Source organism: Amaranthus tricolor, chromosome 10 (genome assembly GCF_026212465.1).
Source record: "Amaranthus tricolor cultivar Red isolate AtriRed21 chromosome 10, ASM2621246v1, whole genome shotgun sequence".
In the NCBI taxonomy this organism is placed as follows: Eukaryota; Viridiplantae; Streptophyta; class Magnoliopsida; order Caryophyllales; family Amaranthaceae; genus Amaranthus; species Amaranthus tricolor.
In genome coordinates, this window is record NC_080056.1 from 11,670,741 (window position 1) to 11,688,145 (window position 17,405).

Here is a 17,405-nt window from a genome sequence, read left to right on the forward strand (position 1 = left end):
TAATGTAGTTAATATTTAATGTTAAACTAATTTGTACTTGAAGCTGCTTTTTGTAGATGTAACAAATGCTACACATTCGTGACTACATGCACTCACAGTGACATGTATATCTAAACAGTCAAACAAAATGTTCAAGATGTGCTACAATGTAATGGTGGGCCTTAGTTATGAGCATCTGCTTCGACCATTACTGTAGGACAACTCCTGGACCCACTAAGGGCGAGTGTTCATATGTATCTCTTGTTCATCCTTATAACTTTAGGGTTCAAGAACAACCAAATAGTGAGTGTACCCCTGTAGTTTATCAAAGTCTAGATATTATTTATGAGGAGGATACACCCATTACTGATGCTTAAATCATAACTTGTATAAATTTGACTATGCAAATAACTATGTAATTAATGGACAATTGTGTATATATTTATATATGTATATTATTTACATTGTTATATGTTGGGTGCTTGAATGAAAATGTGATGAAAATTGGTATATGAATTTGATTTTACACCATGAATTTATTAATAAGTTGTCGTAGAGAAAAAAAACCCCAATAAAAATAATGCATTAGATAGAAATTTATTGCTGAAAGGCAAAATTAATAACTAGAGGATGTAAGGGTATGAGAATTTCAACGGTTTTACTTAAAGAAAATCCTGTCTGAGACAACGATTTAATCAACCTCCTTAAGCCAAGTCTACAACCCATTAAAGCTCCAAATCACTATCTGAAATAACGTTTTTTATTTGACGCCTGCATTAAAAATTGAAAATTACTTTTATGTGAAACTTAATTTGAGAATCTTTTTTCTAAAAAACTTACTACGTTCTATTTTCGCAAAATGTTGGACGGTGTCACAACTCACAAGTCACAAGAAACCTGGTAATAGGAGTGTTCATTAGCGGGTACCCGGTTAGTCGGGTAACTTTTTTAACGGCCCGTGTCCTGGTCCAATCAATGTAGGTACCCAAAAATAACTCGCGTTGGGACACCGGGTACCCGATTTAATTTTTTTTGGGCAGATTGTATATTTAATGCATTTCCCAATTTGAAGGTACTGCTCAATGAATCAGAGTAAACTTTACATTGTTATATGAAGTATATCTCAAAAAATTTGCACTCCGTGTACATGAAAATAACATTTTGGGTGCCAAAGTTGATCATATAAAAGTTAAAACCAGCAATTAACAAACTAAAAGAGAAAATGTGGCTTATTTGCCATCTGATATATGTATAGTTTCTTAACATATAGTAACTAGACGGCACATAGGCAAATTCTATTTGCAAATCCAATAAAAAATCTACACCACAAATCAATTAACCACAGACCATATTATGAAGAATAAGCATGCTAAAAAATGTGTACACTCAACTACTCTGTCCATGAGTGAATAGTGATACACAGTAACAATTGAATAAAAAGTAAAACAACATTTGAAAACTCTAAAAAAGGGTATTTGGTTTTTTTTAAGCGGTTCATTGGGTACCCGCCTTCTTTAAAATTTCGACCTATGACTCGATCCAGTTAAGGCGGGTCGGGTACCCAACCGTACTTATAATTTTTTCTAGAAATTGATTCACTATTTATATTGCGGGTCGATGAGTCAAATGGTCAAAGTAAAGCCGATCGAGTTTATTTGAAGAGCCCTACCTCTTAATAAATCCGACTAAAATTACAAAATCAAATACTCCTCATGTAAATTGGGTGACGCAAACACCATCTCTGTCTCCCTCCCCTAAAGTTAGCAAATCTAAGACAGAGGAAAATAGAACAAAAAAGCGCTGTAGAGAGCTAAAGAGTGTTTTTCAACTAGCTAACTATGTTTCCGACGCATGCTCCGGTAATTATTCCAGTTTTCCCCCTTTTCTCTCTTTGATAGTAGTACAATTCTAGGGTTTCTGATTCTCTCTTATGCTTGCATTGTTATTGGACTTTGTGGTGTTTTTAGTTGAAATTTGAATTGCGATTCATTTTGATTAATGGTGTTTAATTGTTTTGATTCAGTCACTTTTTTCACTGCTCTCGATTATAATAATTTTAAATAATTTTGTATGTTACGTGATGTAATGCTAATTATGCAGTTATGCGGACAACAGAAGCAATTAACAAAAATAATTCAAGAACAATAAGAAAGCACACCAAAAATTTAATGTAATTCAGTATCAATGTGATAGATATGTCCAATGGGCACCGACAACAAAATTTCACTATGAGTGGAGAATTACAAAAACAAGATGAAACAAAGAAACTCTCAATTTTGTCTCCAATTGAATCTCTCTTATTCTCTCTAGTTTTTCTTCCTTCTACTTGCTCTAACCCTAAGCCTAAGGAATAAGGGATTTATATAGTAACCTTCATTTGCAAAGGAAATTAGGTTAAACAAAAAAAGATAACTGAAAAAGAAACGCATAAATGCCGCTGCCCCCAGAAAGCGATGACTCGTCGGCTCGTCGCTTGGTCACTAGAATATCAATTGAACATCGAAAGAAAATGACGACTTGTCGCTTTCACCAATGTCAGTAGCGACAACTCGTTGCTAGTTTCAGGAAAACGTCAAGCCATTAGAAAAAGAGGGACGACTTGTCGCTTTCACTCTTTCCAGGAGCGAAGACTCGTCTCAAGTTTTTGGAAAGCGGTCACTTCTCTTGTTTCTTCCCATGTTCATGACTTAGTTTTAGTCACCAAACATCAACAATCTCCACCTTGGCACGATCTTGTGTTTCCCAACGAATCCATCAAACTCCATAATGAAGCTCATGCACAAACCAAGCATCCCAACAAGTCCCAAAGAGAGACTCATTAACTACTTGTAACCAAGTAAAAAACACTCACAATGCTCCATCGGCATCATGAGCCTATAGGGAAAGCTCCATCTAGAGACCATCACACGTCTTGGAGCTTCCTCAACACCGCCTCAAAGGGCCTACATAACATAGTAATCAATATTCAGTAAGTCCAAACAATGTTTAAATTTACCGAATGGAACAAACTTAGTTAAGAAATAAGTTGGGATGTCAGCAGTTTAATTTTCTTCACTTTAACCCTCTTGTCAGTTAGGAGAAAATGATACTCGACATCAATGTGCTTCGTTCGCACATTATGTACTTGATCCTTTTCTAAGCAAATAGCACTCAAACTGTCGCAATATACCGTAGCAACCTCTCGAAGAATACCAAGTTCACCTACAAGACCTTTGAGCCAAATAGACTCCTTTGGTGCAGAAGTTAATGTCATATATTCAGCTTCAGTAGTAGACAAAGTCACTGAAGATTGTAATGTAGACTTCTAACTCACCACAAAATCGCCTTAGGTAAACACATAACCACTCTAGGTATCCACATCTACTACATAATCCGAACCAAAATATCCAATAATCAAACACTTCTTATCATTCTCGTACTCAAGCCCAATATCAGCCAGGTAGTGAAAATTCTCTTCTTTCCTTGCCAGTGTTACTTACTTGGGCGAGCCATAAACCTGCTAACAACACTAACAACATACACAATATCCGCTCTAATACACACCATACCATACATCAAACAGCCAACAACGTTTGCGTAAAGAACTCTAGACATGTATGAAATCCCTGACTTACTTTGAGGTGACATAGACAGACAATTTACAACTCACAGTAGTTGGTGTACTTATTGTCTTTGATTGTTCCATTCCAAAATGAGACGTAATCTTTTTAATGTAACTTTTCTTTGTCAAGAAACGTTTACCTCTACCCCGGTCACGATAGATATCCATACCCAATGTTTTCCGAGCCACACCCAAATTTTTCTTGTCAAATTCAGAGCTGAGCATCACCTTTAATCTAGTAGTATCAATTTTATACTTTGTCGCAACCAACATTTCATCAACATATAATAATAGATATATCTTGGAACCATTATCAAGCTTACTATGATACACACAACAATTATATGAATTCTTATCAAAACCATGTGAAACCATAAAAGAATCAAACCTCTTGTACCACTATCGGGGAGATTGTTTCAGTCCATTCAAGGACCTAAGCAATTTGCAGGCATAATGTTCCTTTCCAGGAACCTCGAATCCCTCAGGTTGCTTCATCAGAATCTCCTCCAAATCACCTTGAAGGAAAGCCGTTTTAACATTTAAATGCTCAAGTTGAAGAACAAAGTGTGCCATAATGGATAGTAACACCCGTATAGAAGTATGCCGAACCATGGTAGAGAAGATCTCTACAAAATGAACCCCTTCTACCTAGCTGAACCCTTTTGCAACTAGACTAGCCTTGAAACAAACTCTCTTAGTTTCTAATGATCCTTCTTTCTTTTTAAATATCCACTTAGAGCTCACAAGCTTTCTCCCTTACGATATCTTCACCGGTTCCCATACTATGTTCTTGTGAAGAAAGAGACTGCATCTCTTCATGCATCGCAACAAGCCATTGCGCTGACGCACTACAATTGATTGCCAGGTTCAAATGACTCAACTTCATATGCTATATTCAATGCATAACATGTCAACTCTAACACAATAATTTCTACCTTCCATCTCCTCAATCAACTTGACAGACTTCTTGATAACTCGTTTAGTCTTCTCAAGAATAGTATCCGACTGAACATATGTCTCTTGATAAGTTTGCTCCACCTCTTCCCCAGAGTTTAAAGGAGTAGGAGTAATCACAAGTGTAGGCATCATCATAAAAAATTGTACCCTGATAAATCAACAATAATGGATGGACGCACCTCAAGAACATTATCCATGTGCAGTATGTTCTCCCTCTCCTTTTTTAAATATGAATTTTCTGTGTTTTTCAACGAATATATGGTGCTTTTGTCAAATTTAACATACCTACTGAGCCCGACCTTCAGAAGGTGAATAGATTCTAAATCCCTTCACACCATCCCTGTGACCAACAGAACACCCCTTCTTGGTTCGTGGATCTAGCTTACTCTCATCAACCTGATAATAATCAACACAACCAAAAATCTTCAAATTGAAAAAGTTAGGTAGCTTACCTCTCCACATCTCAGACGGAATTTTGAATTCGATTTTTGAATAAGGACCCCTATTAATGATATAACAAGCTGTCAGAACAGCTTTACTCTTGTACCTCCTCCTAAGTCATGCATTAGAGAGCATGCATCAAACTCTCTTTAGCAGTGTCTAATCAACTTGTCCTGCAATACCGTTTTAAAGTGGTGTCTTCTTGACGGTATGATGCCAACCTATATCCTCATTAGTATAGAATTCATTAAACTCATCTTTGCAAAACTATAGCGCATTGTCCATAATCTGATAAGCAATCTCCATGATGATATTATCATCCAGACATAGCAAAATGGTATAATGTGCCTTCTCTTCCATCGCCTCTAACTGCCCCTCAGTCAATCCGTCTCCAGATCTCGAAGTAGACGTCGCACTTTTAGGGATCAATGGACGCCAATTTTTTGGTGCTTTAGCAACGCCTTCATCATAATTTGCCATAGCTCAAAACTGTACTTGTCAGTAAATTTCTCAATTCTAATTGTTGAATTTCCAACCATTTTTTCTCTTAGAAAGCATTACAAGGTTGAAACCTGTCCTCTTGATGCCAATTGTTGTGCGTACAGCGGAAACAATTACCGATAACAATCAAGAAAAAATAAAGAACTCAAGAACAATAAGAAAACACACCAAGAATTTAACATGATTCACTATCAATGCGATAGCTACGTCCAGTGGGCGCGGAGAGCAAAATTTCATTATGAATGGAGAATTACAAAAATAAGGTGAAACAAAGATACTCTCAATTTTGTGGCTCTCCAATTAATTTTTCTTTTTTTTGTCTAGCTTTTGTTCCTTCTATTTGCTCAAACCTGAAACCTGAGGAATGAGGGGTTTATATATTAAACCTCATTTACAAAGGAAGTTAGGTTAAACAAAACAAAAAAACTAAAAAAGAAACGTGTAACCGCCACAGGCAAAAAGCGACTACTTATCGCCGAGATCAACGACTCGTGCTTGGTCACTGGAATATCAATTGAACATCAGAAGAAAAAGATGACTCGTCGCTTTCACCAATGCCAAAAGCGACGACTCGTTGCTAGTTTCTAGAATACGTCTGGTCATCAGATAAAAGAGTTATGACTAGTCACCCTTACTTTCATAGAAGCGATGACTCGTCTCAAGTTTCTGGAAATCGCTCACTTCTCTTGTTTTTTCCCATGTTTGAGACTCAGTTTAAGTCACCAAACATCAATATGTGATTTATGAGTGTGTTTTAATTGTTCATTATCTCATTAGTTTCACGTGAAATTTTTGGTGAAGTTAGACGATTTAGTATTTAACTTGATTAGTATTGATGCCTAGTGAAAGTGGTCTATAATATTGTGCTCGTAGTGGAAACTAGTGAAGAAGGACAGAAGGGTAACCCTAGAAGGAAAAGGCCGCAAATATGACAATCTAAGACATAACACTTACGATTCAATTTTAGTGAGGAGAGCAAGTGGGATAACCTCGAGTGGCCGTTGGAGAAGATGTTGTTGCGGACACAATTATATTTAACTATTATTTAGGATCAACAATGTTGACCCTATAAGGAAGCAAGAAGGGCTTGGGCCTTGGGTCCATTCAAATATAATAGAAAACGACGTTTTAATAGTTAATAGTTAGGGGCGCATAATAATTTATTTTAAAAACTTACAATCCCATGATTAATGTTTCATCCTTGGCCTTTCAAATTTAAGGACGACAGCGAAGATTTACAATCCATAGTAATAGAGAGATTGCTGAAGATGTAATGCATCGAATTCAAGTTGGATGAATTAAATAAACAAGCACTTATGTGTTGTGTGATAGAATATTCACGACTAAATTAGTTGAAGTCTACTGAGTTGCAGTTCGACTTGCTATATTGTCAATGTTGGCAAATTAAGAAAATGTACAAGCATAAGATGGAAGTAGCAGATATGTGAATATTAAGGTGATTGTGTAGATACACTAGTATGGATGAAGTGTTTTTAAGGGTTGCGCCTACTTCGGCAAAGATGCGTGAAATAAGATTAAGATAGGTTGGACATGTGTAAAGGAAGGCCACGACGCCCCAGTGAAAAGCTTATTAGTAGGCTATTAGCAAGTTTGTATACTTAGTATATGCATTTCATTTCAAAAATTAAGCAGGTAATTCTCGATGGGATGAGGGATGATTGTGATTCTTATATAGTCACTGTGCCTAAGCACTTTAACATGATGGTGGTAGGTTTGTTTCTTTTCTTAGAAAAATAATGTGTGAGAAATTTTAGGTTGGTTGAGCATTTTCCTTTTGCAATTATTTTTGAAGTTATTCCTAGATTCAGGATGTTGTTGCTCTTGGGCAAAGTGGAAGCCCAAACTTTAGATGAGGGGTCGAAAGTTGGAAATATTATAGTGTATTTGAGTAGTTTTGTTATGTTGACAACTTGTTATAAGAACTAGTTAGTATTGTTGGGAAAATGGATTGTAACTTCCTCTCAATGAACTCTTTCTTTATTTTGTAGCTTTGTTTGACTTGATTAGTTTGTTAGAGTTCTTTGCTGAGCTTTTGCAAACTATAAATAAGTTGATGCTTGTGTAAAGGATTTCATTCAGAATATCAATAAACATATTTCTTTCACCCTATCTTTCTATATCTTCTTCTATTTTGTGTTAGGCATTGTTGGTTAGTTAGGACAAGTAAGTAATGTGACATAAACGTAGAGTTAATATAATTTGTGAGTCAAACACTAAATATAAACTACATTTTGATTGTTTTTTTTTGTGGGCTGTAGCCGACCTTCATCCCCGTTATTAGAATATAACCAACAACCGATTATAATTGGATATTTTTTCGGTTAATTCTTTTATGCATTTTGATATATTGTTCTTAGTTGTTTTAAGCATATTGATTGATTAATACTATCTTGATATTTGGAACTTATGTTATCCATGATTACCGGTTAGCTTCAGTAGGAAAATTCTTGTATGTTCTTAGAAGAAAATATTTATGTTGTTTGGAACGTGATTGATCTTCTATTCCATGTGCATCATGAACTTATTTTTGAATTCTGTTTGAAGTGGTAGTAGTAGGCTCGCTTTGACTAACAAGTGTTTTTCTTATTATAGATTTTGCAATGTTTCATTTTATTTGAAGTTTTTGAGAAGATAGAATGTGTTCTCAAAGGCAATGGTATGATCAAATGCAGACATAGATGTACTCTTGCACCAAATTAGATATGTATGGTTTTTGTACTGCTTGGCTTTTTATAAGTTTTCTTTATTCAGCATGAGAAATATGGGTTGGCTTAGTAGATGAAGACTTTCCCGTTCGCCCTTGTGGCAAGGGATGGATTGATTTCCATTTCCTCTTGCTTGTACTGGATTCTCTGGCCGTTCCCCAATCAATTGAAAGTTTTCTTTTTCTTGTCAAGTTATGATGATGGTGCACTCTTATTTTATGAAGGAACTAAGATGAGAAGTTTTGTCTCAATCTTAAGCTAGCCATGAGCATGCCTCAAGTTGTTAGAGGATTAAAACTTGTTTCTAATACTATAAATTGTTTTGTGTATCGCTTTGATTGCTTGATTCTTTAAGTAGTAAATGTTTATTTACGCGTAGTTTTGACCCAACTCAATTGTTGACTTACATTGATGTAATTTCCCTGAATCCCAATCTATAATTCATATTTTGTCCTTTTTCTCTCTTGCAGGCTCCACTAAATACGCAAGCGCTAGTTGTTCAAAATGTTCCAGCTTTACAACGTGCAGATTCAAGTAACGCCTTTTTAAATAATGGGAATGATGTACCAAATGAGACTCTTCCTTTTGCAAATAACTTAATGTCTAGTTCTAAGGTTGGTTTTGTTGGTTGTCTATACATTTACATTGGTTGTTATTTTTGGATTGCTTCCTATCTTTATTTGTAACACTTCTTAAATTGTTCATTCTGCGTATGACAATATGCTTAATCTTTAAGAAGATAGAGTTGCAAATTATTCATTGTAACTTTTAGTTGTTAACTGTTAAGGAGGCATGCCCAATGTCTTTTGATCATTTGGTATGCAGAGATTGCAAGACGAGTTAGAAAATTCTGGGAGTAAACTGAAACAGCATGAGGACAATTTAAAATTTTTGAAGACTCAACAAAATCAGCTTGATGATGCAATTCTTGATTTGCAAGGTATATTATTTTTTCACGTGGTCTGCTCTATTATGGAAAATTAAACCCTAGTTAAAAATTAATTGTAATTTATCTTTAGTTCATGACATGAATAACATGGTAGAAAAGGAGAAAGGTTTTGAAAGAAAAAGGTAGATCAAAATAATTTTAATAACATGAGTAAAAAACGACATGAATAATTAGAATTTATAAGAGCATGAGACAGTAGGTGTGAATAAATAAAAATTACTTAATCTCAAGCTTGTATACACTACATTGAGTATCGACACATTTTGGAGTTACTCGACCACTTGAAGAGTTGAGGCTTGCACTTTAACGTGCTACTATCATAATATACAACCTTTCCACCCTACTCTCCTTCTCTTTGATTATTCTTCTTCTTTCTTTTCTTCTTTACTTCTTTTCTGTGTGTGTTACTGTGTTGTTGAGATATTCTTTAGGATACCTTGATTATTAGATGCAATCAGCAGTATCAGAGCGGTTAGGATAATGGTGCCCTCACAAGCTCAAAGGTTAGAACAAGTAAAGAAAGGACTCCAGGAGTTACGTTTTAACATACTCGATCTCAAACGATATAATGATGTTGCACGAAAAGTCTTAGATGCTTAGAGATGAGGAAAGTAAGAAAACTTGAAAGGATTCCAGAAGAACCAGTAGGAACTGAGAAATTCACTAACTGACATAGCCCTCAAGGCTCACTGCTTTGCCAATAGTCCAAACAGAGAGGCATACAACTCACAGTCAGTGGATAACAAAAGACCACACAACAATCGAAATGCCTTATACGTAAGTGGTGGTGGTTTTGAAGTTCCATTGGGCAAAACTAGAATGGTGATGGATTAAGTTGGAAGTTTAAAAAGCTGAATTTACCACTCTTCTTTATAGACAGTTCAGATGGATGGATCTCATGAGTTGAGAGGCACTTCACTTTTTATGATTGGGTGGAGGAAAAGGCGGACACATCGATGGTGGGACTGGATGGTGCTGTGGGAGAACCAACCAAAGCTGATCACCATGTGGGCCGACTTAAAGAAGATAATGTTGCATTGTTTTTGTGCAAAGGAGGGAGGATCTTTATGTGAATAATGGTTGTAAATTCAACGGGAAGGACTGCAAAAAATTTGTTCAGTATGTTAATCCTTAATCTTGCTCATCGGAGGAAAAATGTTATCAATTTTTATTAAAGGGTTAGAGGTGAAACTAAGAACTGAACTTAGGGTTTTAGCACCTAAAACTCTAGAGGAGGCAATGGAATGGCTAGTAGAATAGAAGAAAGACATATAGCAACTAGTGGTCCACAAAAACACTTAAAAGCCCCACTTATATAATACCCGCCCAAATTTAACCAACCCTAGACCTCATCTTTTTATCTTTCCAAAAACATCTAAAACACTAAGGCCAAATCCAAAATATGGCCAAAACCAATACTCCAACATAACCCATTGTCATGCCTACACAGCATACTAAGTGGCTGAAGGTGTATCAAAAGGAGAAAGAAAAAGGGGATGAATGATGAGGTGTTAAGAGTAATAAGGGAAACCTTCTAGAAGGGAATCTTGTAACCAATCTAAACGAACAACAAGTTGTTAGGCCTTGTGTAGCTCTATAAATATGATTATGTAATAATGAGTGATCATACAATGAAATACTAATGTATTCCCCTTTCTCTTTATTCTCCTTCTCTGTCTCCTCTCTTCTAATTCTTCTTCTCTTTCTGTATACTCTCTATCTTCCTTCTCTTTTCTATTCTTGCTTCTCTTTATATTACATGCTGCATTTTGATTCATAATTTTCTAATTCTTTTTCTATTTTCTCTCCCTTCTCTTTCTACATGCTAGTGGAGTTAGTGTCAGCTCCATTCAGTCTTTTTCATTGCAGGTTCTACTCATGATCTTTCTCGAGCTGAGGGACTCTTTGGCCGTGCTTCCTTTATGGGTATGAGTTACCGCCTTCCCTCCCCAGACCTTGCTTATAGTTTTCTATGGGCGGGATACACTGGGTATGATGATGATGATGACGATGATGATGATATTCTTACATAACACCCATACCTCTCATAACCCCCGACACCTTAATGATAACTTCAAAAGACCCATAGAATAAGAGTTTTAAGAAAAGGCAAGCAAAGGCTTGTGTTTTAGGTGTCATGAGAAATGGATTTTGGGACACCAATGTAAAAAAAGAGAGTTGAATGTGATAATGATTCATGATGATGAGGAAGATGAGTGGCAGTCATTAAACTCAGACGATGTAATCGAGAAAAACCCGACGCCTTCTTCAATTATTGTTTTTCTCAACTTAGTCATTGTGATATACAATACAAAAGATGAGGTGATGATTGATCCTGTTGCAATAAATAACTTCTTTTCCTTGGCGATAATAGTAAAGCTCGGATTGCCGATTACAAGTACATATGAGTTTGGGGTGACCTTGGGAACTGGGTAAATCTTAAAAGGGAAGGTAAATGTGGGGGACATACTTTTGGGATTAGGGGCAGTGGAAATCTGGAAACTTTTTTGCTTTAGATCTGGGATATTCCGATGTGATCCTAGGAATACAATGGTTGGAAGAACTGGGTACAATTTGTGATCTTGAAAGGGATCCTAGTCTGGACTGGTTGATAGTTTCATTGAAGAAAAAAGATGAAAATGTTCTGAAAAGAGAACGAGAATTCTTGGTGGAGTTGAATCAAATTGAATTGAGACCTCGATCGAATTAAGGAGGTTTTAGCAAGGTTTGTTGGCATGTTTAACATGCCAGAAGGTTTGCCACCCAAAAGGAGCATATACCATATCATAATGAAGGAAGGCTGTGATCCCATTAGTGTGCTACCGTATAGTTATCTGAAGTACTTAAAGATGAGATAGAGAAAACGATAGAGGTTTTGTGTAGATTATTAGCCTTTGAACAAAGAAGTCGTGGTCGACAAATACACAATTCTGGTGATTAAAGAGTTATTAGATGAACTGCATGAAGCTGCATTTCGTGTCCGAAATTGGACCTCAAATCAGGATATAATCAAATAAGAGTCCGTGACCAAGACATCCACAAGATAACATTCCGCACTCACAAAGGACATTATGATTTCTTAGTGACGCTCTTTGATTCAACAAGCGCTCTGACGACTTTTTAAGCATTAATGAATGAGGTTTGTGGAGATTTTTGCTTGTTCTCTTCAACGATATTTTGGTTTACAACAATTCTATGGAAGAACATGTTCAACACCTTCCTTGTTTTTTGGAGATTTTGGTAGCTAACTAGTTGTACGCAAATAGCAAGGAGTGCAAATTCGGTAAGACTGAGGTGGCTTATTTACGTTACATTGTGTCACAAAAGGGGGTTGCAATGGATCAAAACATGTCAAACCAATGATACATTGTCCATCTCCTCAAAGTTTTGGACAAACGAGAAGGCAGTTTCCACAAGGATGCCTATATTGCAACTTCACTCCCTGAACAATCGAAGAAAGTTAGCTTCAGCTGGAATTTAGAGGCTAAATCACCTTTATAAAATCTCAAACAAGCAATGCTTCTCGTTGCCTCAGTTTTGGCCACGCCAAACTTTCGGTTGTCATTTGTGGTGGAAGACAACGCTTCTGGCTGTGGGTTGGGAGCCATCTTTTCTCAAGACTCTTATCCAATAACCTATTTTAGCAAAGCTCTAAGGGTACAGGGACAGTCAAAACCCATATACGAAAAGGAATTTATGGCGTTTGTCGTAGTAGTTCTAAAGTGGCGTCATTATTTGTTGGGAAGGCATTTTGTTATTTGGACCGATCAACACAACCTTAAGTATATCATGGCCTACCGAGAGGTAGGAGTGGAGTATCAACGCTGGATTACCAAGCTGGTAGGGTATGATTTTGAAATTAAGTTTAAACCAGGTGTCAACATCAAAGCAACATGTGCCTTCTCTCGCCACCCCTCCCTAACGTTTCATAACTTCTCACTGTGATACTTAAAATGGTCAGAACTACAACATCAGGTTTGGGCTGATTAATTTTTGCAACACATCATTGAAGAAGTGTCTCAACATGGTCTCATTTGGGCTATACAATTGTCCGAGAGATAATACTGTACAAGAGGTGCGTAGTTTTGTTCAAAAAATAGACCACATTTGATCCCACAATGAAAAATTAGAGAAAAGTTGATTAATATATAAGCTTGATGGCTACTCATATTACGAATTGGTTTTAGGATAAAAACTCATCAATTTTGTGTGCAATGAACTCTCCTCTTGTGTGGATCTTGTGAACAGGCTCAAATTATCATGGTATCAGAGCCGAAAATTCCTGATCAACTGGAAAAAAAAATCTGAGTCTTTTGTAAAAAAAACAATGTGCGACTTTGAAGAGAATGATATTTTCGCCTAATTAAAAAAATGGGCTCACGTGTGAGGGGGAATGTTGGGAAAATAACCCACATGTGATCTCTCATTGAAAAATTAGAGAGAAATTATCTAACATGTAAGCTTAATGGACTACAATGGATTTTGCAGAAGTCCTTCCAAATGGATTTCACAAAAGCCCTTCCGAAATGTATTACAATGGATTTTGCAGAAGCCTTCCGAAATCTTGTGGGTGGGATACGGTAGTAGATAGACTATCCACGTATGCACATTTTATTGGTAGAATTCTGTTATGACATCATGGATGTATAAGGGGTATGGAATGATCCTTAATCTCAAGCTTGTATTCACCGCAGTGTGTATTTACGCATTTTGGAGTTACTCAACCACTCGAAGAGTTGAGGCTTGGCACCCTGCCTTACTACTATCATAATATACAAGCTTTCCACCCAACTCTCTTTTTCTTGCAAGAGTCTTCTTTCTTTTCTTCTTTACTTTTCTGTCTGCATTACTGTGTTGAGATTTTCTTCAGGGTGCCTTGATTACTAGCTGCAATCATTACACTGCTGTTCATTAGATTCACTTCCCAAGATCCCAGAAGTACTATATTTTATACTTTCTTCTAAGTTTTAAGGCATCAACAAATGGAACCTCACTTAGCCCTCTCGAAGAAAACTTTCTTTTACTAGTGTGCCTGTTGGTGTTGTAGATTCATATCTAAAGCAATTCGTTCGTCTCTTTTGCAGTTAGCCTTGGCAAGTACATATCTTCAGGTGCACCAAAGACTCAAGATGGTGATAATTCTCAAATTCGAAGTGAGGCGGAAACTATTGAGCAAATATTAAAGCATGAAAATTCTGCTGCGGGTATATATTGCCAGTTCAAAAATCAACTTTCAAATATTACTTTCTTTGAAGATGTTCTTGGTGTTGTTGCTTCCCTCGGCAAAGTAGAAGATGATAACCTCAGCAGGTAGCTTGAAGTTAAAATCATTCTGTAGTTCATACAGAATCCCTGCTGGACCAAAAGTATCCAAACTATTGGAAATATTAAGTTTTTTTTGTTGCTTTAATACGGGACAGTATTACTATTGCAAATAGTTAAAATCTTCCAATTAACTACTCATTAAGCTGTCTTCCAAATCTCTAGAATAGACTGACTTTCCTCTTTTGCTTGTGCTTGTCAAATCCCAACTCAGGCTTTTTTCAGAGTATTTGGGCTTGCAAACTATGCTCGCAATCGTCTGTAAAACTTCTGAAGGTGTCAAAGCTTTGGAAATATATGATGGTGAAGGAATTGTGAATAAAGGTTCTGGTATATATGGCCTTGGAGCTTCTGTTGGACGAGATTTGAAGGGTCGTTTTTCTGTGATATGTCTTGAAAACTTAAGGCATGCTATTCAAAGCTTTATGTTGTTAGACGAGCTTGTATATTAGTCACTATTAACTCTTCCCCTTGTGCAGACCATATGCTGGTGAATTTTTGTCCAAGGATCCCCAGAGAAGACTTGATATTCCGAAGCCAAGACTACCTAGTGGTGACATTCCATCTGGCTTTCTTGGCTATGCTGTAAATATGATTCATGTGGATAGGCCCAATATCTTTTGCCTAACTTCAAGTGGGTGGGGTCTCAGGGAGACTTTGTTCTACAGTCTCTTTTCACGTCTCCAAGTCTATAAAACAAGAGCTGAAATGCTGCTTGCTCTTCCATGCATTTGTGATGGAGCCGTCTCTTTGGATGGTGGAATGATTAGATCTACTGGTGTGTTCTACCTTGGTAGCAGGTATTCTTGAATCTTCTGAGCATGTACTTGTAATCTTCAGAATACTTTATATGCATCTAGTGCTTGAAAAAGGTTGTTATGCATCACCTTTCATCACAGAAGAAGCCTGAGATAAATGCGCCTATTGGAGAATTAGATTTGATGCCTCAATGGGCACATTTATCAAATTCTGCTTTTATATGAATTATTATTGATCAATGTGAATGATGTATTCCTGTGTGAAATAGAATGTGTATAAGTCAGTGTGGTTGGTTTGCAATTCAGTGTTTTTTTCTAGTTCAACACTTCGGCAACTGACAACTAACAAGTGAGCCTCTTGCTTGACTGCTGGTCCGGTATGGTGTAGTCATGTTATCATGATCCTCTCTTTTGTGTGTATTACAATAGTCACTTGATATTGCATCACATAGTTTGCTGCCATACTAAGAGATTTGAAACCTTTGTTTGTATCAAGCTAACAGCTTTCAGATTTATATTCTTGATAGAGTTGTAAGATTGGCAAACACCTTCTTCACTATCAAGTGCAATTGTTAAAATACCAATTATATTGTACATATGCTGAGTCCTGTTCTTTTGTTGTTTTCTGAAGAGTTGTGCCATTGGCAAATACATACTTTGCCCTTCCTCGCTTGTATGCTTATGTTCTTTTCTTTTGCTGTCCTGAAGACTTGTACTATCGGAAAATGCCCTTCTTTGCTCTCGATTGTGGATTATCACTTTTAAAATTGCCAGCTTCTTTGTTTGTATACTAATGTCCTTTCTTTTTGTTCTCTTATCTTTCTGAAATTTTACTGAATTTGCCCTCAAACTGCTTTTTCTTAATGTTCTGGAAACAAGGGAAGATATAGACGTGAGGTTCCCAAAATGCTCGATAAGAACTAGTCTCCCTGATAAATATTTTGAGCTTGAAAATCAAATCCAGCAGAAGAAATGGGAGAAAGAGAGACTTCAACAAGATATGCGAAGAGAGCAGGCATTGTTGGATCAAGAAAATGCAAACTTCAAAACGAAAAAACAGAATTTCCTGCAGTTTTTAGCAGAGAGTTCGACTTTCATGGCTCAGGTAGTCATTTTCAACTTTTGATCACTTGTGATCGTTTAATTTAAATTGCTGAATGCTTAACTAATTTTATGATAAGCAGCATCAAATGCAGACAGCTTCCATACAAAACAGACAAGTTCCTCGATGATGTGTTCCCATTGGACCACAACTTCCATAACCTTGATGAAGAACGAGAAATGTTTCGGTCAAGTTGTAAGTCAAGCTTGTCGTTTTTCAAGCGGTCCAGATGGTGTTCGTTTCACTTCAGCTTGTGAGTTAGTTCATTCTTTTTAGTTGGAATATCATTGTTATGTACTAAATGAATGCCTTCCATCTCTATCTTGCCTGTTAACAAGGATCAAAATTCTTTTAGTTAACTCTTGGTTTGAAACTGATCTAACCTGCATTTTTTTTTAACTCAAATATGTGAATGGAATAACTGTGGCCTTTAAAAGCTTTGCTATAATTTTCTGAATATTGAAACAAGGTATTCCTACTTTTTTTCCCTTACCTATATGAAATGTGTTCATGGATTATGGAAAACTAGGAAATTTTGAAATGAATAAGCAAAAAAATATAAAAAAGTCAATAAATAAGCAAGCTTTCAATTTATTTCTCAAACTAAGTAGTTTTTTCCCAGAGTAGAGGTTCGGCTTGTTTGTTGTTAGTAACAACAAACAGAGAAGTTTGGTCAAAAAAAAGTCAAGATCTTTGTTTGCTGTTGCTAACAGCGAATAAAGATTTTGACTCTTTTTTGATCAAACTTCTTTGTTCGCTGTTAGTGATAGCGAACATTTAGTTCAAGCTATTTTTTTTCCATTTTTTTATGTTTAAAATTACAAATCAATATTAATATACATATATAGATATACATATAAAAAAATCAATATAATATACATATATACTTATATACACTTATAACTAATGTATATAAATTTAAATATATAAATATACATATATATTTATATACATATATAACAAATGTATACAAATGTAAATAAATAAAACACTAGGTATATAATAAACATAATAAATATTATATACATATACATATATAACAAAATATTTACAAATGTCAATATTGTTC

At 36.0% G+C, this 17,405-nt stretch overlaps 1 protein-coding gene across 2 annotated transcripts; it reads left to right on the forward strand.

Annotated features, from left to right (window-relative positions):
• The first annotated feature begins 1,633 nt into the window (after positions 1-1,633).
• On the forward strand, positions 1,634-16,830 carry LOC130825055 (protein DEFECTIVE IN MERISTEM SILENCING 3-like). 2 transcript variants are annotated; one of them, XM_057690085.1, is made up of 9 exons: positions 1,656-1,838; positions 8,093-8,204; positions 8,676-8,819; positions 9,031-9,145; positions 14,239-14,464; positions 14,691-14,882; positions 14,956-15,276; positions 16,114-16,339; positions 16,419-16,830. In XM_057690085.1, exons 3-9 carry the CDS (start codon positions 8,805-8,807, stop codon positions 16,464-16,466), a joined length of 1,143 nt encoding a protein of 380 aa, XP_057546068.1. In that variant the 5' UTR covers positions 1,656-1,838; positions 8,093-8,204; positions 8,676-8,804; the 3' UTR covers positions 16,467-16,830. The 2 variants fall into 2 exon arrangements, with proteins under 2 accessions (XP_057546067.1, XP_057546068.1); XM_057690084.1 differs by lacking the exon at positions 8,093-8,204 and having other exon boundaries at positions 1,634-1,838.
• Positions 16,831-17,405: the final 575 nt, after the last annotated feature.

Bases quoted from the DNA above. Each gene is read 5' to 3' on its own strand.
- LOC130825055 (XM_057690084.1), top strand. From the start codon at position 1,818: ATGTTTCCGACGCATGCTCCG. The intron at 9,146-14,238 runs GTATATTATTTT...TCTCTTTTGCAG, and splicing joins TGCAATTCTTGATTTGCAAG to TTAGCCTTGGCAAGTACATA. The intron at 14,465-14,690 runs GTAGCTTGAAGT...ATCCCAACTCAG, and splicing joins GAAGATGATAACCTCAGCAG to GCTTTTTTCAGAGTATTTGG.